The 20,971-nt window shown below is 39.0% G+C and overlaps 1 protein-coding gene across 5 annotated transcripts in view; it reads right to left on the bottom strand.

The window, feature by feature from the left end:
• Positions 1-19,717, bottom strand: part of nfat5b (nuclear factor of activated T cells 5b) — a 32,793-nt gene extending 13,076 nt beyond the window's left edge. Inside the window, exons 1-3 of one of the 5 annotated variants that reach the window (XM_084541378.1) lie at positions 19,347-19,717; positions 3,749-3,874; positions 23-650 (exon numbers count right to left, since the gene is read on the bottom strand). In XM_084541378.1, the coding sequence (XP_084397504.1) occupies positions 23-650; positions 3,749-3,874; positions 19,347-19,419 (827 nt within the window). In that variant the 5' untranslated portion in view covers positions 19,420-19,717. Of the gene's footprint in view, positions 1-22; positions 3,721-3,748; positions 3,875-19,346 lie in introns of those variants that run through there. The other 4 variants (XM_084541377.1, XM_084541381.1, XM_084541379.1 and 1 more) reach the window with 4 other exon arrangements.
• Positions 19,718-20,971: the final 1,254 nt, after the last annotated feature.

A 20,971-nucleotide genomic window follows, 5' to 3' on the forward strand; every position in this document is an offset into this window, starting at 1 on the left:
GTATTCCAAACAAGATACAAACCTTCCTTTAGATCCTGTCTTGTTGTCCGGACCTAGCTGTGACAGGACAAAGTGAGGACCTTTGGCACTGTCAGCATCAAACACATCCATGCTGGCTTCCTCCGCTGCCACACTCTTAGGACCAGGCCTCTGGCGAGGGGTACGTTTCCGGGACTTTCGTGGCACTTCTGTGTTGTCATTGTAAGAGGCATTGCTCATAACACTAAAGTTAGAGAGAGAGTCATCCATCCAGATGCTGTCACTCTGCTCTGAGTCCAGGGATGTTTCATCGCGGCAGGACATGTGACTATCATCAAACAGGTCTTGTGGAGGTGGAGAGATGTTCAGTATAGTGCGGCGCTTAGATGGGGTCATCTGGTGATGAGACTGGGCCTCCTGGGATGTTACACATCTTCCTCCGAGCTCACTGCTGCCACTGCCGTTCCCACCACTGCCGCCGTTACCAGTCCCACCTTCTGCTCCGACCACCTCTGGTACCAATCTGCTGCTCCTGTTGTCCTCTGGATCAACATTGCTGGTGTGAACTGGGTTTTGGTCACTGGCTAAAGTATTGGAATGCATGGCGGAGCTGGAAGAGGTGGAAAAAGCACTGCGGGGGCCTTCCATGGTCATAGAAGAGGACATGGCATCTACAGCGCAAATAATACGACAGTGAATAAAGACATCTCAAACAGTGTTGGCTAGCAGTCCCCTTTAAGCAGCAAAATTTGTTCATGATTTTGATCATGATTGCTTAGTTTTTTTTATTTCCCCCTTTTCATGGGCTTTTACGTGTCTGTGTGTGTGACTGTGTTTGAAGAGTTGTGACTAAAACGGGGCTAATATGAGATGGGAGGTGAGCAGTCTTTTTGAAATCAGTTTTCCAAAAAAAACTGACTTAATGTGTTTATCATTATTGTTAGCATTTTGTTTATGTTCAAATTACTTGCCAAAATGTTGAAATGGAGAGGGAAGTTCAAAACAGTAATATGTTCAATATGGCGCATGCCAATTATTGGAGCATTTTCCTTTTATTTATTTTTTTTGCTACAAAAGTTCATTTTTTGGGACTGAACGTAGCCACAGAGACAAAATAAACAAGCTTCTGACCTATGAAGCAGAGAACTGCAGACCATTTTATATGCAGACACTCCCTGCTTCAGAGGGAACTTCCTGGAATATAAAAATGAGACAGCGAATGAGCAATAAAAGCTGAACAGCAAAAAATGTACTCAGATTGAAAAAAAAAAAATATCAGAATAACATATGGTATTTTGTTTGGCAAAAAAAATTTGCTCCAGCATGCTGACATACACTGTGACTTCAAAAGCACTCAAGTAGTTACAATGAACTAGATGAAGAGTGGGGAAAGTGTGGTTAAGTGGTAGAAGGCGTTAGACTGCTGCTGACGTTCTGAATGTTTGGTGACTCATTAGTTTGCAAAACACAGAGTCGGAAAGAAAAAGAGGCACATAAAACGCGTTGAGGTAGTGTCATTTTGAGCAAGTATGAAAAGATAAAGACATACATGATCACAACCTGAAACACGTCATTGGAAACTATATGACATTCTCTCGTAGCTGCATGAAAACAACTGAGGCAATTGTTAAACACACTCACTGGTCAAAAAATAATGCATTCTAATATATCAGTCTGTACTAAATCTTAGCTCCATGAAGGTGGTATTGTATGGTATTCAGAATTTGTTTAAAATAACTAAGAGAGCTGTTCATTTAACTCTGTTTTCATTTTGGAGGCTGTGGTGTGGAGCACTACTGAACTGTATTGTGTTGTACCAACACATGTTTCTTTCCATTATTTTAACAGCCCCTTTTCAGTGTGCTAAGCTAAATAAAGAAACACTTTACTAATTCAATATAGTTCAATTGCACCACAACCTACAACCTCCTAAATGACCATACAGTTGGATTTACCAGCTTTCTAAGCTATTTCAAAATAAACTAACAGTCACAAAGGGTGCTTTTGTGCAGGACTACTTAAGTTTTCATGTTCTTCAGAATTTTCTAGTTATAAAAATAACTCACATTCCTTAAGTAAACAAAATGAACCCAATCAAACAAATGATACAAAAATATTATACTTGTGTATTTACTTATTCACCAAAATGACCCAATATTACATATCTGTGAGTTGCAAGAGTAAGTATATCTCAAGGACTGCATGTTAATTTCAAGGCCAAATTAGAGTCCATCTGTTCAGAGTTTCCAGTCAATGTAAAGAACCTCAGGTGTCATTCAGCGCCCCGCTTTGTTGGAAAGAAATCAGGGATTTGTCACAATCTAATATTTACAACACATGTTATGGAAGTGCATGAGGACAGGGTTTTCGTGATGGTGGAATTATGAACATTAACATTAGCCAATGTGAGAGAGGCCTTTAGTTGCTTAGAAGTTAACCTCTCAGACTATAATGTGTGTTACTTTTGGAGTGATCTTTGTTGGTCGTCCACTCATGTGGAGGGCAACAGTCGTCTTGAATCTCCTTCATTTGTTCACAATCTGTTAAACTGTGGATCATATATATATAAATTATAAACATTAAAAGACATTGCAGTCCAGTCCATTCTTTATTTTTTTTGTGCGTTAGAATAAGGCAAGACTAGGCAAGTCCTTCATCAAGCCAGTTGACACTGCACTTGACACATATGAAGTCTGGAGTTTTTAGGGTTCCTGCTGTTTCTGAGCCCTGAGTTCACTTGCCTGCTTTGCTTAATTGTATATCCAACCTTTGTTGCATTCAACAATAACCACCGCTTATTGTGCATACTTTTTCTATTATTATTTACCAACTGGAACAGCTGCTAAGTAATTTCTTAGAGGAAGCAATTGGACACCACTATGCATAAAGTGATAGGCACAACAACTTTTGAATGAAAAAACTTTACAACTAAACCTAGGACTTTAAATGTGCTTCAAACCTTACGTCCTTTGTTGATCTTTTTACAAAGTTTATCAAAAATGCAGCAAACCAAACTACGTTTATATATATTTGTCCAGAATCCACACTGCAAACATAATGATCAAGATAAAATATATTAAAAAAAATAAAAAATACTAAGCAGTGCTCAATAGTGGAATGGTCAACACCTAACCAACCTCAAAAGCCATTATATTTTTGGACTTTATGTTTATCTGTTAATAAGATTTACTTCTGTGAACAATGGCTGCACATTGGAACTGCAAACTGCTCAACAAGGGAATTACAGCCACTCGGCTTAACTCTCCAAAAAAGTGAAAGTAGGGTTAGTCTGTGCTGAGTACACAAAACAGTCTTGGCCAGGGTCTCACATCATTACTGTGTACAGTTAAACTAATAATGAATCTTGCATTACATAAACTAAGATCAATGTTTAATATTGAAACAACTGGAAAGGCCAAATGGTCTAAATGCTTTTTGAACATGCTGTGCATGTCCTACATTTCAAAACCTTGTTGCTGAAGAGACCACAAAATACAGTAAATCACAACAAACAGGTACATAGACGCAGCAGCCGGCAAGTTCAACTGATCTGACTCCTATGATACTAACTTCCTTCTCAAACTGTTTTCTTTTTTTTTTTTGGACACTTTACAGCACCAGGTTGGTTCTCTGACTGGCTTTCCTGTCGTGAGCAGGTGTTGATTTGAATAAAATGACAGACTGTTGCATGAGTTGTGTTGTTTTGGGGTGGGGCATGATCAGTCCTGCTTGCAAGTGAGAAATAAGAATAAGAGAAGCAGGATCATACCTGATGCTAGAGACGCTGAAGGGAGAGGCCCTGCCTCTCCGCCGCTCTTTTGACTCATGACTTTAGGGTTCTGCTGAGTGGAGGAAGGCAACTGCAGCTCTCTGGGAAGAAGGTCATACACTGACTCTGTTGTGGGGGGTAGAGTGGGGGCAATAAAAGGAATAATAGCGTTACATATTAACAGGAATTTAAAAGCTTTGTTGGGAAACGAAAATCATTAAACAAATTTGTTGAGTCGATGACCAACATGAAAGTAACATGTAAGCTTCTTGGGAATCATGGCTTCCTCTAACAAAGAAATGCTGATGTTGTAATCACAGTGTTACACACCATGATACAGCAACTGCACACTATCACTTATACGCAGAACAAACCCATGACCTGGTTGCCAATGAATCAGACAAAATGACAAGGTACGATACGACGTCTACAGTGCAACAATGATGATACCATCATCAGTTCAGATGCCAAACAGGTTTTCACTTCTTATTATTGCTATGAAAGACTGAGCAAGTTTGTCCATCCTCTCTGTGATGGCAGAATCAGTTAAACAAATAAAAACCCAATGCAACGTTATTTTGCTGACACACCAAAAAACAAGAGAAATCCAAAAACCTTTGATCCTACTGACGTTAGAGAGTAAATAAATGTGGTCTTGTTCATGGTGGTGGTTTTGATCCGAGCGTCATTCAAAACAGTCAAGTGTAGTAATGTAAACCACAATAACCATTTTCTGCACCACACGACAATATAAATAGTCACTTAGTAAAACACAGCACTGTATTTCCTTAACACAGCTGAATTACTAGTCAAGTTATTGTTTGTGATATAGAAATTATCACTCTACTGACATGTATGATTCCAATCATTTCCGGGAACATGTTGTCTGGTCAAAATCTAAGTTGACAATATCCATAACACAACACACGATCAACAGTTCAACAAGAGATTCAGGTCTGTTATGCACTTGGGACTAATGTAGCCTCAAGTCGCAGGTCTCAAACAGAGATGAGAAGGCAAGCCCTCTTTCTTCTAACTCCTACAATTTCTTTTCAGTTTGAAAACTTCAGTCTTCAAATTACATTACTTGGGGCACTTCAGCGCACTTCATGCAGCCACAAAAGCTATTATGCACATTTTTTCACATAAGCAGTACTAACAGCAGTAACTTATATAATGAGATTGGTGATACAACTGAAAGATTGTGACTGATGCTGCAACGAATGAGCCTCTTTGGGTTTTGTGCTGACTTCAAGGATTCTATAAATGTCACCTGTAACCTTTAATACCAAACAAACCATCAAGCCAAAGATAAACTGCAGATTTGTTGATAATGAAAATAATCTTCGGTTGAACCCGTGTGACACTTTTGTTAACCACAGCAAATATTCCTGCAGTTCATCTCACAACACTGTCCATTTCACAAATCAAAGATTGGTTACTCAGGGTTCTGAATACACCTTAAGGAGGACTGCAAGAAGACTAAGTTGAGGAGACAACTGAGGTCAAAGAAAAAGCTGTTTCATACCAAATAAACAGCAGATCTCATTACAAACAGACAACAGCATCATACAAAGCCCTTTTTCTCCTCTCCGTGCGTCCCTCGGGGCTAACAGGACATGGGGAGGGAAGAGGAGAAAGCCTTGGGTCAACAGTATGACAACACTTTTACTAGCAGCCTGATTCATCATCCAAATATTATGGTATGAACTTAGAGCGGCCATTACAGTCGCCTGACTCTCTTCTCTGCCAACTGCCAGCTTTAATTACTTGCAGATGAGTCCCAGGGTTTGGTGTGTATATCAGATACTTAACCCTCCCATTGTTACCACTCGCTGTGTACAATGGACAAACCTGGGACATACTGAAACCAGCCCATGCATCTTCATTCCCAAAGCCCTCCAGTCCCTTACAGCTCGCTTTAGAAGAGCAGGGAATGCTGGGTCCCAGAAAGGGAGCTTAAAACTGGACTCAGTAAACTCACACTGAACCACACATACACACAGGAGACTACTGTGGTTTTGCTGGTTATTTGCTAAGTTCTCCAAATAAAATCACAGACATACATGCATGCATGCGCGAGAACGCAAACACCCCGCCACCCCCCACCCCCACAAGACCACAAAAACACTTTCTCTGCTCCTGCATTTACACTTTAACTGTACAGTCTTCTTGGGAATCGCTGACTGCACATGCAGCAACATGTGCTCTGAGTGAGCCCTTCCAGTAAACACACTGCCAACCGCACAGACAGAAAATATGTACTCTTCTCTCAGAGCAGTGGTCTCGAATCACTGGCTGGCCTGTTCAAAGTATTTCCACAGTGCCTTTGACGTTTTAAAAGATAGAAAAAGTCATATTTTACTGCATATTTGTTTTCTCGTAAGCATAGACAGTGCCATTTTTATTTACATGTGACAAAATACTGTCCCTTTCACACAGGAGAAAATAAAAAAAAAAATTAAAATGGTCTTACTTGTCAGCTGGAAAATAAACCGTACTGACTCACACCCCACGTGATGTTTTCATGTTTCCTTAAGACTACGTTCATGTTGTGCACCTCTGACCACACATAAAAACTTTAATGTTCTGTGATAATCACAACAACAGATTAAAAAATATCCACACTGACACACAAGTCGTTAGTGGTGCTCGTGCTAATAAACCTTTAATATGCATTTCAACATTTGAACCATAAAAGGCCACCTTCATACACTGTTTCCAGCTCGGCACAGATGATTAACAAACACTTACAATCCAAATTTCACGTCACGAATCTTGCACAGATATTTTTGGAGCTAACACCCAAATCTGTTTGCTCTCACCATGCCTTGTGATATTTTTATATGATAAGTAGTGCAGGCTAAAGGTGAAAAAAGAAAGCACTCACCATGTGAATGGCAGGACTTACACTCCCATTCATTTCCCTCACATTCCTGCTGCTTGCTCTTACTAGCCCTGGCACCTGGGGCGTGGCACTGTTTTTTTGGCTGAGTGACTGATTTAACTCCCTTCTGTCCCCCTCCTCCACTCCACCTACCTCTCTATCACTCTGTTGTTTACTGTGCTCCAGACCCTTTTCTGTGCTGCATCTTGCTCAACAGGTTAGTGTTATTGTCATGTGGAATCCTGTCAAGCAGAAACAAAGCAGTAGTATAACCTACCTGCAGCAAAAATATTCAGGCCAAACAGTTACGAAGTGGACTGTCTAAACTTAGTGGAATTTTACTTTAAAAAAAAAAAAAAAAAAAAAAATGTGACGAGAAAGACAAGCTCAAGCTCACCTTGTCAGAACATTTGGAGATTATTCCAAGCAGAGAAGCAAAGAAAAAGTGAAGGGTCTGGCACCTGCAGCAAACCATGTACAACAACCCTGAAATGTTTACAGCCAAGCCTACATGAAGGCTGCCAGGGACTCCATAGCAACACAGATCAGGGGACAAGTCTTTTGAGCGTTTCTGTCTCTTGTGAGCCGACGAAGAGAGAACGAGGAAATAAGTTATCCAAACATTAGCAATATAGGCTTTTACATGAGCAGCATTACATGGTAGCAAAAATCTGAAACAGCTCTGAAAATGTAGTTACTTTTTTTGTCAACATACAAGCTAACCAGATAACCTTTATAATATGACATACATCTTGATTCATAGCAAATGCATAGCTCCTCATTCCTATAGGCGATATATTCCAACTTTTGTTTAATATGAATACATAATTAAGTTTGCTCATTGTAACTGATTAATTATTTAACACTTTGTGGATAATGAAGTTACAAAGTCAATCTTTAGGTCATATATTCATTAATGTAGCTGGCAACATAGTGGTTCAGCTATTAGACGGCCTTCGCCTTACTGCATCTGGTCATTGTTTGTGGAAGTGATTTGAAATTTATATTTAAATATTATTAGAGCACTGACCACTTTAATATTTAACTGCAAAATATCCTGATTTGTTATTTTTTAGTTTTAGTTTATTGTTAAAGTGTTACAGTATTTTTAATCTGTCAGATATTGCTATGGGGGTAAATCAAGGCTAAAATTTTAAAAACTCCAATACAGGGACATAACTTTCATTTATTTCTCCCTGATAGTAACTGCATGAAATTACACAAACTTGTGTTATAACCAAAAACGCAGAGCTGATTCATGTGGGGATTCAAGGGGGAATATTTCTAACTTGGGGCTCTGCTGAATTTATAATGCGGATAAATTTGAAACACGTTATCCTAATCATGCATTTCTCATCATAAGACATTAGTTACTGTTTGTGATGTAATATGTAACCATTGCCATTGTCACAGGTTATGAGTCATGTTCAAATCAGACTATCTGAGGTGAGAGTAGAGGGTTTGCTGTACGTCAATGCAGATGATGAGAGCGGATGACAAAAGGCACTTATTTAAGTAGTGTAGCTACTTATCTTTTCTATTTACCTGTAATGTAATATCATCTACTTTAATCAACTACTATAACTGCACAATGATTCATAACTGTGAGAAAAAAGGCTTACTTTACAGGCTACAGAACAACAGTGGCCATTATATGTGAGTTGAAGTGTTATTGCATGTAATTATTGCATTCAGGAAGTATCATGACGCCATCACTGAATTTGTGCTTGATGAAGAAACGGATGAGGATTACCAAACTACAGCAGAAACGTGCGAAATCACAGTTATTTAGGAGAGTGCGGTGCTCCTGGCCCCAATAGATTATTACACTAGTAGATACTGTTGCACATGACAGCATACATGTTTGATCAGTTAACTGCAATAGGAGGGAAACGGAAGATGGAAGTTTTAGTTAGTTTAAGTGCAACATACCTAAACCTACCTTACTGTCTAAGCTGCCTAGTCTGGTTGTAATCTAACAGGAATAGTGAACCACTGGATCCTCAAGGGTTAACTGTGAACAAAGGGAAACAAATAATCCACCGCTCATGATATCTGTTTAGATTCTGTGACTCAGATTTTCATTTCATACGGGCCATAGCTGTGTATGAGGTCAGTGTTGGTACACAAGCTACACTTTAAACTTCAATTCTGCGTACAGAAACAGAAGCAAAGAAAAGCAGTATTTGACAAATAGGGCAAAAAAATATGAGTTCAATTTTGATTAATATGGTAAATAAACATTCATGCAGGAACCACAGCATCTATTACATGTGGCTAAAGTTTTTTTAATATATTTTTTTCCAGACACAATTACAGCTGAAGTTTGACAATTCAAATCTTATGTTGTAATTTGAAGAAGTGGAAGTCAGTCAAGCTTTGGAAGAGTCGTGTGTGCCACACCAGGCTGAGAGTCTGTGGCTCTTTCTGAAGCTAATCCTGAAGTGACCAGGAACAACCTCCAGGCATCAGTTTACAGGACTTACTTTCAACAAACACCTACCACTATCCTAACTTTACAAAATAACCCTCTGAGACTTCTCCTGTGTGGGCCTAACCACCCAGCTGTAAGTCATGTTTGAAAACAAAGCAGGCTGTTTTGTTGTGTGTATTGTCCTCACAGCAGTGTGATTGAGCAGATACAACTGGTGAAAACATAGTTAAACTGTCAACGAGCATAATGCTCAACAGCACATCAACCGTCAGCTTCAACCAGCAGACTCAAAAGACGAAACAGACAGTGAACATGAAAGCGTGACTTCAGAAAGCATTGGAATTCAAACTATTTCCAGAGGACAGCACACACACATGCAGGCTCGCACACATGCGCACCCACCAAAAAATGTTTACACACAAATATAGGAATGTACTAAACATCTACACAACACTCCCAATGAAATCAGGCCCAAGTGGTGATGAGGAGCGTGTTCCTGCATTCCTCTGAATCAGATGAGAAATCACACATACAGAAATATCAACAGCCATCACTTAATTGGAACAGCTCAAAAATGTTCGGTGAGCCAATTCAGGGATTTTTGTCTGGCTCACAGGAAAACCAGGCTGAGGCAACAGGAACAGCCTTTAGCAACACTGCACGCACACACTCAGCAACACTGTGACATCACTGAGCTGCTATGCTAACCGCAATCAGGAATCACAGCAAAAACTGAATTTAAGCTGCCAGTCAGACAGTCTACTGAATACTAGTTATCGCAAAAGAGGCCACTGCACAATTACCAATCAAAAATAAAGATCTGGGAGAACAACAACAACTTCTCAATACAATACAATAAGGTGAAAAGAACTAAGGATTACTGCAGGAAAATGGTTGAAAAAGGTTCATGGTTGGAAATGCATCAGTGTCAGACAAGCAGTAATAGACTGAGCCTGCCATGCGGCTGTCCATTCAGTAACTCCTTACAATGCAATCAAAAACAATTTGAGCAGATGATTGAGACAAAGACCCAAAGACTGCAGTCAATCTTCGTTTACACAGGGCACAGTCCATCTGCAATCACAGTGGTCATGATTTAAAAACAGATTGCGGTGCTACAAAGGTTTAGTTTCGGAAACCTTGTGGAATGATGAGAGCTGTTGACTCTTTTGATAAGAAAGAGGGAATAAATATAAAAAAAGCTGGCACTGGGACAAGATCTCATATACACTGGGAAGGTTTGTTTTAGTCTTGAGGCATTCCGATATTCACAATAGAACAATAGAGAATACGAATGTAGGACTAGAAACCTTATGCCAGAATTTTGTAAACTGAGAAGTCAATTCAATATAATCACTGCTTTACACAAAAAACACCTGCAGGTCTGCTCAGGCCCTGTAAAACTCTAACCTTTTGAGCTTATCCATACTGGTAGTTTTTTTTCTGTCCTTGTTCAAATGTTATTTCTTTAAAACTCGCCATTGCCAGATTTATTACAGTTTGTTATTACACATCTTAGATTTAGACTAAGCCTACACCTTCAGCTATTAATTACTTAAGAAGATTGGGTGTAAAGTCTCATTAATGATTTGGAATGCGTGCTGATTAGTCAGGCATAACCACAGCAGCCTGGGAAAGGAAACCTGCAGACACTACTATCACAAAACAACACAGCTTTCTTGGCCTTTATTGGACTGTTTACATGTACACTATATATCAGCCTTTGATCCATGTCCATGTCACTTCTGTTGAATTTTCTGCATGGTCACTATCCTGTCCCACATACTGAAGCACGACACATGTCGACTCAGTAAAATAAAATCAGAGATAGGTATGAAGTTGTGGAGTCATATTACTTTTGCTCAACATTTGAGCAAGTTGTGGCTTGTTAAGATGACGGGAGACGAGCTTTGTCATTTCTGCTGATGAAGTCTTATTTAACTCTTGAAAAAAATCCTCTTAACTAAACTCTGGTGTATGAAGGAGTGGCAAAAGAGAGAACAACCACTGTATGAGGAGGATTAGTTCAATATGGCATCTCCATCAATATGACTGAGGATTCATAAAAAATACCTTGCATGACTTGCTAGAAGAAATTCAGCTGAGTTCAAGTTCACCTTGTCTTGTCCAGATTTGTTCTGAGACAAACACTTATACCGTGAGTGGGGGCTGAACGCAAATGTGACCTTTTAATTGAAACTATGGCAGAGCAACTTAACACAAGGTTAAAAAGACCATAATTCAGTCAGGAGCTAAGATGACTTTGAGTAGCTACTGTTTGTTAGGCAGTTAATGGCCTTGTGACCGGTTGTCATGCTCTAGCGTTTATAGGTGTGATTTTAACTTTCCAACATATATACTATACATAAGTGGATGTTTTCCTAAAGCGTTGTATTCCAAATAGTCTGAGGTGCCAGGCCTTGTACACCAATTTTTATACTTTTTATACTTTTTTATGTTTAATTAAAACAACCCCATGCACTTACATGATCTTTAGATGACTAAAATAGCGCAGTCTATGCTGCATTCAGCCCTTGTCATCAGTCGTACTGTGTTGGATATTGGGAAGAGGAGACAGTGTCTTTACTGGGGGTGTCCATGTCTAGCAAGTATGACAGAATACAAACAATGACAGGATATAGGAGGAAATCGGACGGCCCAATGCTGCAATTCACTCCAGCCCTGCCAGTCTGCCAAGGAAACAGCAGATGACTCACAAAACAGAAATGACCCAACAGGATACTGAAATACCACAACTGTCGGGCTTTGGGAAAGACTGCTTGACTACTTTGCACCAAAGGTTTTCAGCATTTCTTACGGTCATGAAAGACCTTTCTGTATGAGCCTCTATAAAGAAGGTATGTCATGTCTCGAAGGCAGAAACAATGTCACTGAGAACAGACCCGCACTGCAAACCTGTAGTGTGCTTTTGAAAGGTCATGGTTTATCCAAAAAACAAAGTTAAGAGAAAGGCAACTGGGCTTGTTGAATTTTCTTGAAGACATTTCCCCAAGAAGCTTCTTCAGTTACCAGACTGGTGCGCAGTTTGGGTTTCTATTAGGAGCATCTGTGGATGGTGCTCATCTGAAACTCCTTTCCTGTAGCTATACTGTGTCTCGAAATGTTCATGGCTGTAGGCAGCAAACCTAAAGGAGGCACATGCGGTCATGAGCTGGAAATATTTTACTTGATAGGGTAGTGGGACACAAATGACAAAACTGAAATGACACGTAATGACACCAAAACTGCACTACCTAATAGGCATACAGCCTCAGCTACACGTCCCCTCCCACTTCGGTGCAAAGTGCGCTCATTCTGTGCCAAGAAATTACCAAACAGACGCAAATAAACAAGAAGGAAAATTGCGCTGGCCCTTAGACCTAATTCCAATTTACAGGAAAAGAAACCTAATGATAAATGCGCTTGACCCGAGCAAATTGAGATTGGTTATACACAGTGGCAGCAGTACAACGCACCGCCTCTAACATGTATCTGGTGGCCTAGATTAGGACAAAGCCGGGAGTCAAACCTGTGTCTGTAATAAACAACCTAATCAGTATATGCCAACAAACATGACTGAACACATACTGTATGCAGTCACCAAACCACTTGCGTGTCCACTGTCCTAATCTGTATTTGGGCAATCACTATCACGTGCCATAACTCTGTGCTGTCATCACAAAATTCTGTAATTATTAATCCTAATCATACAGATCTGTATTAAATGTATCACTGCAAACTGTAATAGCAACAGAGAAAACTCTTCAGGGTTACACTGGGTGAAAAGACATCAGGGCAGGATGAAAGATGAGGTGATTACAGCCGACCCATAACAGCATAATTCACATTACCAACAAGGCGAAGTTATTGCCAGCCATGATAGTAGAGTACATGACAGCTGATGAAGAAGGAGAGGCATCATGAGAGGGAGGGGAATCCGAGTACTGGTGTTAGAGGTCAGCCTTCAAAAGGACCAGACCACTTCTGAGAACCGCTGCTGCAAACCATATGAATCAACAGCTCTCTGGCACACTCTCAACAAAAACAGAATCTGATAAGCTTCACAAAGAGGGAGTTTACTGTAAGGCAGGTATATTGGGTTGCATAAAGTATGTGTTCTGTTTTCTGTTTCAGCATACAGTAAAACAAACATGGCTTTTACGCTGGTAATAGTCACAATTGGCCTATCAACATTCTACGTCCTATTTGTTGTTTAACTACAGTATATCATAAACCACAGTCATTATTTAACATAGACAGGCTGGCCACACACTACTAGAGAAAATATTGAATAAATTAAAGGTCAGTAGACCATTGTTTAAAAACTGTCTTCCATTCTGAGCCAGGGAATGACTTGGCAGTGTGTAACACACTCTGCACTGCCCAGTTATGAGCTTCACCTTAACTGTGGCATCGCTTCTGCCAATGGAAAGAACCTGGCCAGCCAAGATTCACCACACTTAATATTTAATGTCTTAGTTCAGAATCATCTTGCTCTGGAAAGAAAAACCAGGGCTGGCTGTTAGATCTCACAGGTGCTTAGGGCTTTTTACAAACCAATGTGAGAAATTTTCCAGAAGCTGAGTGCTAGTGAAAGCATTGGACATCTCGAATTCTGGCATACTTCCTTTAGACTGGGCAGACACTGTGTCAACACTATACCTGCTAAAGCCAATAATGCATCTTTTCTTCTTCATTTTGGCCTGTGAAGACAACATCATCTACACATTAATGAAGGGAAATCCAACGCTAAAAATATGTCCAATGCCAGTCACATAAAACTGAAACACATGGGTGGAGAGGCAAAAATCCGGTTGTAAAACAGAAACTAAACAAAACGCTGCAGATATACAACGTACTGCAACTTCATACAACACTGCCAACTTTCTCCATTCAGCAAAAAATAACTTCCATTTTGTGAACGCAGTTATTTTGCACAACTAAAGTAGGCAAATGAGACAAACATTTCCAAGTATTCGCTCAAAAGAAAAAAATAAATAAATTCTGGCAGAACAGAAAAACTTAATGGGCAACAAGCCTGTAATACTTCAGAAGTTAAATCAGTTTGCCAGCTTCATTGCAGATCATGAAATCTATAAAAGTGTCCAAAGATATTTGTATCTTCTGGCAAAGCAAATCACATCGATATAAGCAGTACAGGTTTTGCTACTAATATTATTGCCAATGCTTTGGGGATATTTTTTAAATATTTGACTGGTTGTGTTTTGTTTTGTTTTTTGCATTTTGCCACATGTTACTGATGTTTAATTTCGTGAAAATGATTTGTTATAGCTTTGGGATTCCGAGGACCTCTCCAGGAAAACAAAAGCAAAACACATGCAATGGTTTAAGAGTTCGACTATCACACAAACAGAACACTTCAGCATCAGCTGAGCACCCCAAGAGGTTAAGCTGGTCATACATTGATTTGCTGCGGCCAAAGTCACAAGTGTGCTGTAAATACCAGAGGAGGCAATATCTTGACCTGACCCTGATTAGACTACTTACCGAAGTTTGGTTAATGTTAATAATTGATCCAAGAGATTTAAAAGAAGGCATGAGAGTAAACTCATCAGACATTTATAGGTGTCAGTAATCTGCACTCACTACATCGCTTGGTTTTTCTAAACACCATCAACAGATGATCTAACTATGAATATATTAATATAAATTCACACCCATCACCAGCATTAAGTTATTCAGTTATTAATAAATGTAAATAAAAAAGAATTCCTCTTTCATTTCACAGGACTGAACAGTAAAGCTGCTGCAGAAACCTACAGTTCCTCGAATGGCCACTTGAGGTTGACTCCAAAAGTGAGTGAATTCCCATTAAAATTACTGACCTTACAGCAGAAATAAACATGATCATATCCTGGCACAAAAATGGTTTTAGTCTCTAATGCTAATTTACCAATTTATGACAACTGTACAATGGGTACATTTTAATATAAATTCAAAACCTAGGTGTCTAGGAGTTCTTAAATAATTATGCATTAGATAATGTTTTAAAAGCAATGTTGCATCATTTTTGATAAGTTCCATGACCATATGATAATTAAACTTATTAAAATAGAGACACTGTGGTGGAACAGAAAAGGAAACATGTCGCCAGGAGCTGCGTTTCTTCTCTCATTTATGAAGCTCCTCGCTGCTCTTTGACTAATTCTCCTTGGATTAGTCGAAAAGTCAGCTGTATGTAGCTTTGTGTAAATGTCAACAACATTACAAGATATGGTTAGCCAATACAATACTACAAACTCCTCCTCAACAGTTCTTCTGTCATTGGAGAGTATTAACCTAGAATTAGTGAATGGAAGCAAAACTGGTGCTAAGTACTTTCCGTCAAAAATGTCCAGAAATCAGACATAAAGTTGGCTACAAAATATACAGTGGGATTCACACTACTCTGTAAAATCTGAATACTGGTGACGCGCTCAACAAAACCAATCAGTAAAGCACTTGCAAAATGACAGCGGCCCAGAACCCAAAGTCTGTGATGAACATCAAGGACATGTCCAGATCGGTATCAGGAGATTGGTATCGTGGAAGATCCAGACACAACAACTAACACTGAATGCTGCGTTTAAAAGAAGAGAAAATGGATGACCGGCCCGTTTCTGTAGCAGGTTTTTACTGTCTGTTGGAGATTCTGTAGCCAAAGAACAAGCTACCCTCTCGAAATTTGACACATTAACTTTGACAGCCCCATTTATTAAACCGAATACAGTCGCATGGTGCACTTGTGATCTAGGTGAATACAAGCAAAAGAAGAAAAACCCTTTATGAATCTCCATGGGAGGAAATTTTCGTTATTTAAGATCGGATCGGGACACGGATTAGCCGATACTGAATATAAAAATATTGCTTTCGTATCGAACCATTCTTCCACATTGCTCTTGCATTTTAGGAGCCCTAAAACAGAGGCTTTTGGAAATGCTGTGCACCCACTTTTGGATTCAGAACTCAAGAGTTGTATTTTAGTATGGAGGGGCTGAACCTCAGACTTTTGGAAATGATAACCCAGACACAGAGCTTTTTTTGTACTCTCATTTTGCAACTGTGTCTTAATTTGATATCTGCACAGTAGTATGGATGACAATCCATCAGAGAAGACAAAACGTTTTATGCATCAATGCAGTGATCATTAGGTAGTTTATTTTGTTTCACATGGCAACATATGGACCAAATTTATATAAGCTAAAGCAGCAATGTGTTGACCCTGTTGGAGTTGATGCTAAAGAGAATAAAGACACTGCAGAGGAGGTTCTGAATGACTATAAAATCCAGTATCTGCCTCATAATGTTTACAATAACCTCAAGCTCACAAGACAACTAAGGGATACACTATGTCAATGTGATTTGTCCACAGCAGAAACATTTTATGATGAGCTCGAAATATACTTACTTCATGGTTGTCCCTTCTACAGTATTTTTTCTTTCATCATCCGATATCTACAAGCTTTCAAGGCAGTCAAGTATTTTTAAGCGCATGCCACTAAGTTTGCTTAACACAGCAGAGTCAATATTAATAGAGTGCTATTTAAGCTGGGGTTTATACACAGAGCAGCCAGAGAGTTAATGTTTGACCAGGGGTCAATAAAAAAAAAACTATGTCAAGATCTGAGGTCTTAACAATTGGTTAACAATTGTTAACCAGTCTTGATGGAACTTACAGGAAGTCCATAACATTCTTCACCTTTAACATGAAACTGATGGGAACACATTTTACTGCATCCATAAAATTCCAGTCCTTTACCAACCAGAAAAAGGTAGTATGACTAGGCTTCCTATGTTGCTTCCTATGTTGCATGTTTGCATATTGTGTTGTTTTTCCTTGGTATTCCCTGGACTGCTCTTACACCAAAAGTATGTGTTCCTCATCATGATTTGGCTGTCCAAAGTAGATGACAAAAAAAACAAAAAACATACGCATATACAAATTAAATAAACTAATGCTATTATCTAATGTAATCTGTGCGCATATATAACAATTGTTCCGTTTTGTTCTGAACTTTTTTCTTTCAAACAAAAGAGTAAATATACAGACAAGGGTTGGCTTTATAATCAAGATGCAAAACACACAACTGAGTCAAATATGTTTACACAAATACACAATAGTGTGATTAGTGACCAAACAAGGTAGCAAGTTACCATTGATCAAGACTTATTAAACTCTTTATGGAATACTATATTATAACAATAGCAGTGTTTTTTTCACTTTTAAACACATAGATGGGTTCTGGCTAATCTGCAACTACACCATGCCAAAGGTAATTGTATTATAATTCTTTATTACTCAGTTAATGGAGTAGCTGGCTAACCAAGAAGATATTGGTATTTTGGAAAATATGCTAAAGTATTTGAACTTTAATACCTCATTACATCCAGTAGAGAGATACTACAGCAGATGTTTAGCCTGGAACTGCTGCATTTTGTCAAGCGCGATGATAGAATACAATTCAGGAGTCAGTTTGAATAATAGCTTTGAGACATACCACATGCCAAACCAGTGCGAAGCAATAATTAAGGAGGATTTCAAAACTCTGGAAAGACATTACAGCTTATTACAAGGCATACACTACACTGTATAAAGACATTACACAGGCATTTAATCTGCTCTTTCTAACTTGAAGTAAAAATGTATTTTTGTTCATTTCAGGTCTTCAGTATGTATTAAATAAAGTTGTTATGGCTTCTTTTCGGAATTACAAAAACCACAATGAAGGTTAGTAATGAATATAAACAATGTACAATTACATTGTTTATAATACAATTACATCTACCAGGAGAGTGAGCTTGCAAGTAATAGAAAGGCTTTATAGCAACACATGAAACAAAAGCTAACCCAGGTCGAACTGGTTCACCAAGACCCCCTGCATTGGCAAAGTGGGGGTCCCATCACATTGACAGGAATTCATCTATCAAGGTTCTCAGTCATCCAGGTTACAGTATAATCCTAACTGAAGGTGCCACTTGGATGAGTGGTGAAACGTTTCCAAGAAGACTCAAACAAGTCCAGCTGTCTCTGTTTTTAGACTTTAAATATACATATTTACAATCACCCACTGGCCGGTTCATTGTCAGTGAGAACACATGTTACCCAGGGATCGATACGACTAAGTCATTATATGCTTGCAGGGTGTGTCTTCTCCTTCGGACATGACTGGCAGCAGTAGTGCACCTGCTCAGCCTATGCATTAAAATGCTGTTTTCTGTGTGTAGCCTAAATGCTTGATCAAACTGAACATGTTGTTCATATACAGAACACTGATGCATGAACTAATGAACAGGAATAAATGCCAGTGCCCACACTCGCCATTGATGCTTCATTTTGCATTTGATTTTTTTCCTGAAATCCAAATTCTCTGCAGAATTTTGAGCCATCACAAAACTGTTTGCAAAGAACATGATCCAAACCAAGGTTAAATGCACCAAATCAGAATGAAATGTGCGTCTGAAAGCATAATATGTTTTTAAAAAAATGTGAAAAGAGCATACCTAATATTTTTAAGCTCAAATATTGATATTGACTCATTGTGGATGACCTGACCTCCAAGCTAGCAAAAAAGCTAGAAAACTGATTTTCTTTCCAACTCCTAACTCTGGTATGATGCCAGTTTGAACATTTGTTTCCATGTGTGTCTTATACAATGGATACATTTTCTCATTATTAACTTCTTATGTGAACAAGTATGGCAGAAAAGTTATTTTTCCGACTTGCAAAGTTCAGTATCTACAGGTTACTCGAGGCTGCCCTGCTGATGATCAAAGAGTTTATGGTAATGAGGCCACTAGCGCCACTCTCGGGGCATTGTAGTGCATGTGTGGTGCCTCAGGGGGGCGGGGGGCACTGATCACCTATTCAAACAACCCACAGAAAATAGAAAGTGCTGTTTTGCAGCTGCCAGGGAAAAGGTAAACTGGTCTGACCGGTGTACATGCAGCTGCTGAGGGCTCCAGTCTTGAGGAAAAAACTTAGTTCAGAAAACAAAACCAAGAGTGGAGGGCAGACCGGGCACCTACAGTATATGACTGTTTAAGATCCAAAACTCAGCCGCCAACTATTATCAGCAGGCATGTGACAGGAGGCACTTTATAGATGACTGACACTGAACCGGGATGAACGCCAACACACACACACAGACACACACACACACACCCACACACGAACAGATAGACCAAACACAAGTAGGGGGTAAGTTTCAAACACATTTGAAACCTAAAAAATACCAAACATGACTGGGGAAAAAACTAAATAAGGGAAAAGTATTTACCTTTGGCGTACAAGGATCTGGGAGAATTCAGGTCGAGGTCCCCGCTGAAAAGGGAGATAAAGTCAGAGGGCATCGCAACCCTCAAATTGAGGAAACCGAACACCTTGGGTCAGAGAGAGCTTCGCGTCGCTGAACTATATTATTAATTCTGTGACGGACAGAAACGCGTAAAAGTTGTGTTCACGACAACCAACGTGAGTTTGTCGTTAGAGCTGGCTAACTGTCCCCACTGTCACTCTGCCGTTGAATCCCCTCTCGGTCCGCCTACGACGCAGGTTTGTTGTCAGCAGACGACCCGAGAGCCTCATGCTGGGGGCACGCCCACTCCGGTGACGCAATACGTAAATTACGTCGGGATCATGATGAAAATTATGGAGTGTGAGAAACATTAGTTCAGAGCTGGTTAACGACCACGAAACTTTTGTTGTTGTTGTTGTCTTTTTCACTCTTTTCATTTCATCTATATTCTTTTATCATTACTGATATACACTTACTCTTCAACAAACAAGATTTATGATAGTAAATGTTAAAAACATGCACATTAAATGGAAAAATAGAATAGAAATAAAAGTACAAAACGTACAAGTGCAATTAAGTTACAAGGCAACCACTAAACATACAGTAAACGCGAAATACAGATGTATTCTTTTATTATTATTGGTTTAAACCAGCTTAATTTTCCTTTTTAAAATGTTAGTTTGGTTTGTTTTATGAGGGTCTGGGATTTTACGGATTTTTTTTTATTATTATTTTTACATGCTTTTTTTTCCCTCAGTGTCAATTTCGTCCATATTCTTTTATTATTATTGGTGTATATTAGCTTTCTATGTTCTCATTTTCTTAGGTTGTTTTCAATAAACTAGACATTTTGTGAGTGTCTGGCCACTGAAAGACATCTGATATATGATAGATAATAGTACTATTGTCTAGTTTATAATATTAAATATATACTACTATACTATTGCTAATATAAAAATATATATATATATTAGGAGTATTAGGTGTGCAACTGTAGGTCAGTCCAAAGAGAAACAAGTGTGGCTTTCCACTTTTACCAGTTCATTGTTGAGCTGCCTCTCTAGACTGTCCACCAGCAGCCTGATCACAGAAGTTGGTCTTCCATTCCTGCTTGTTGAGTCTACTGGTCAGATCATCCTTGATGTGCTATACTTTAAAGCAAATTTAAAATCCAGCCTTTTAGTTGTCAAGGTCCCGGACTGTTCCCTCCACAGAACAGCTAAGATGAATTTTCGGTTTAATTCAAAAAATATAAAATTTAATTCTACTTTTCAAACGTCCTTTTGATGCTTCCAGTTTAATGGCACTGGGGTAGTTGGTGCACTATGCTAGTATGTGTTGGAGTGACTGGTATGAGGTGTGATATGTATGGTTCACAGATCTCCAGACCATATCACACAGTACTTTGTATTTTGACTATATACACAAGTAAAACTTCTTGTTGAATATTACAACATTCACAGATAGTAGCAGTTATACAGTATATCGCTTATACCACATCAGTTGTATTCTACAGCCTCTTGGCCTTGTTTCATAGTTAGCAGCATCATATGCTAAACCCACTGAAATTATTTATACTTATTTGTGAGAAACATAAGCTTACGGCA

The sequence above is a fragment of the Chelon labrosus genome, assembly GCF_963514085.1.
Source record: "Chelon labrosus genome assembly, chromosome: 3".
Classification (NCBI taxonomy): domain Eukaryota; kingdom Metazoa; phylum Chordata; class Actinopteri; order Mugiliformes; family Mugilidae; genus Chelon; species Chelon labrosus.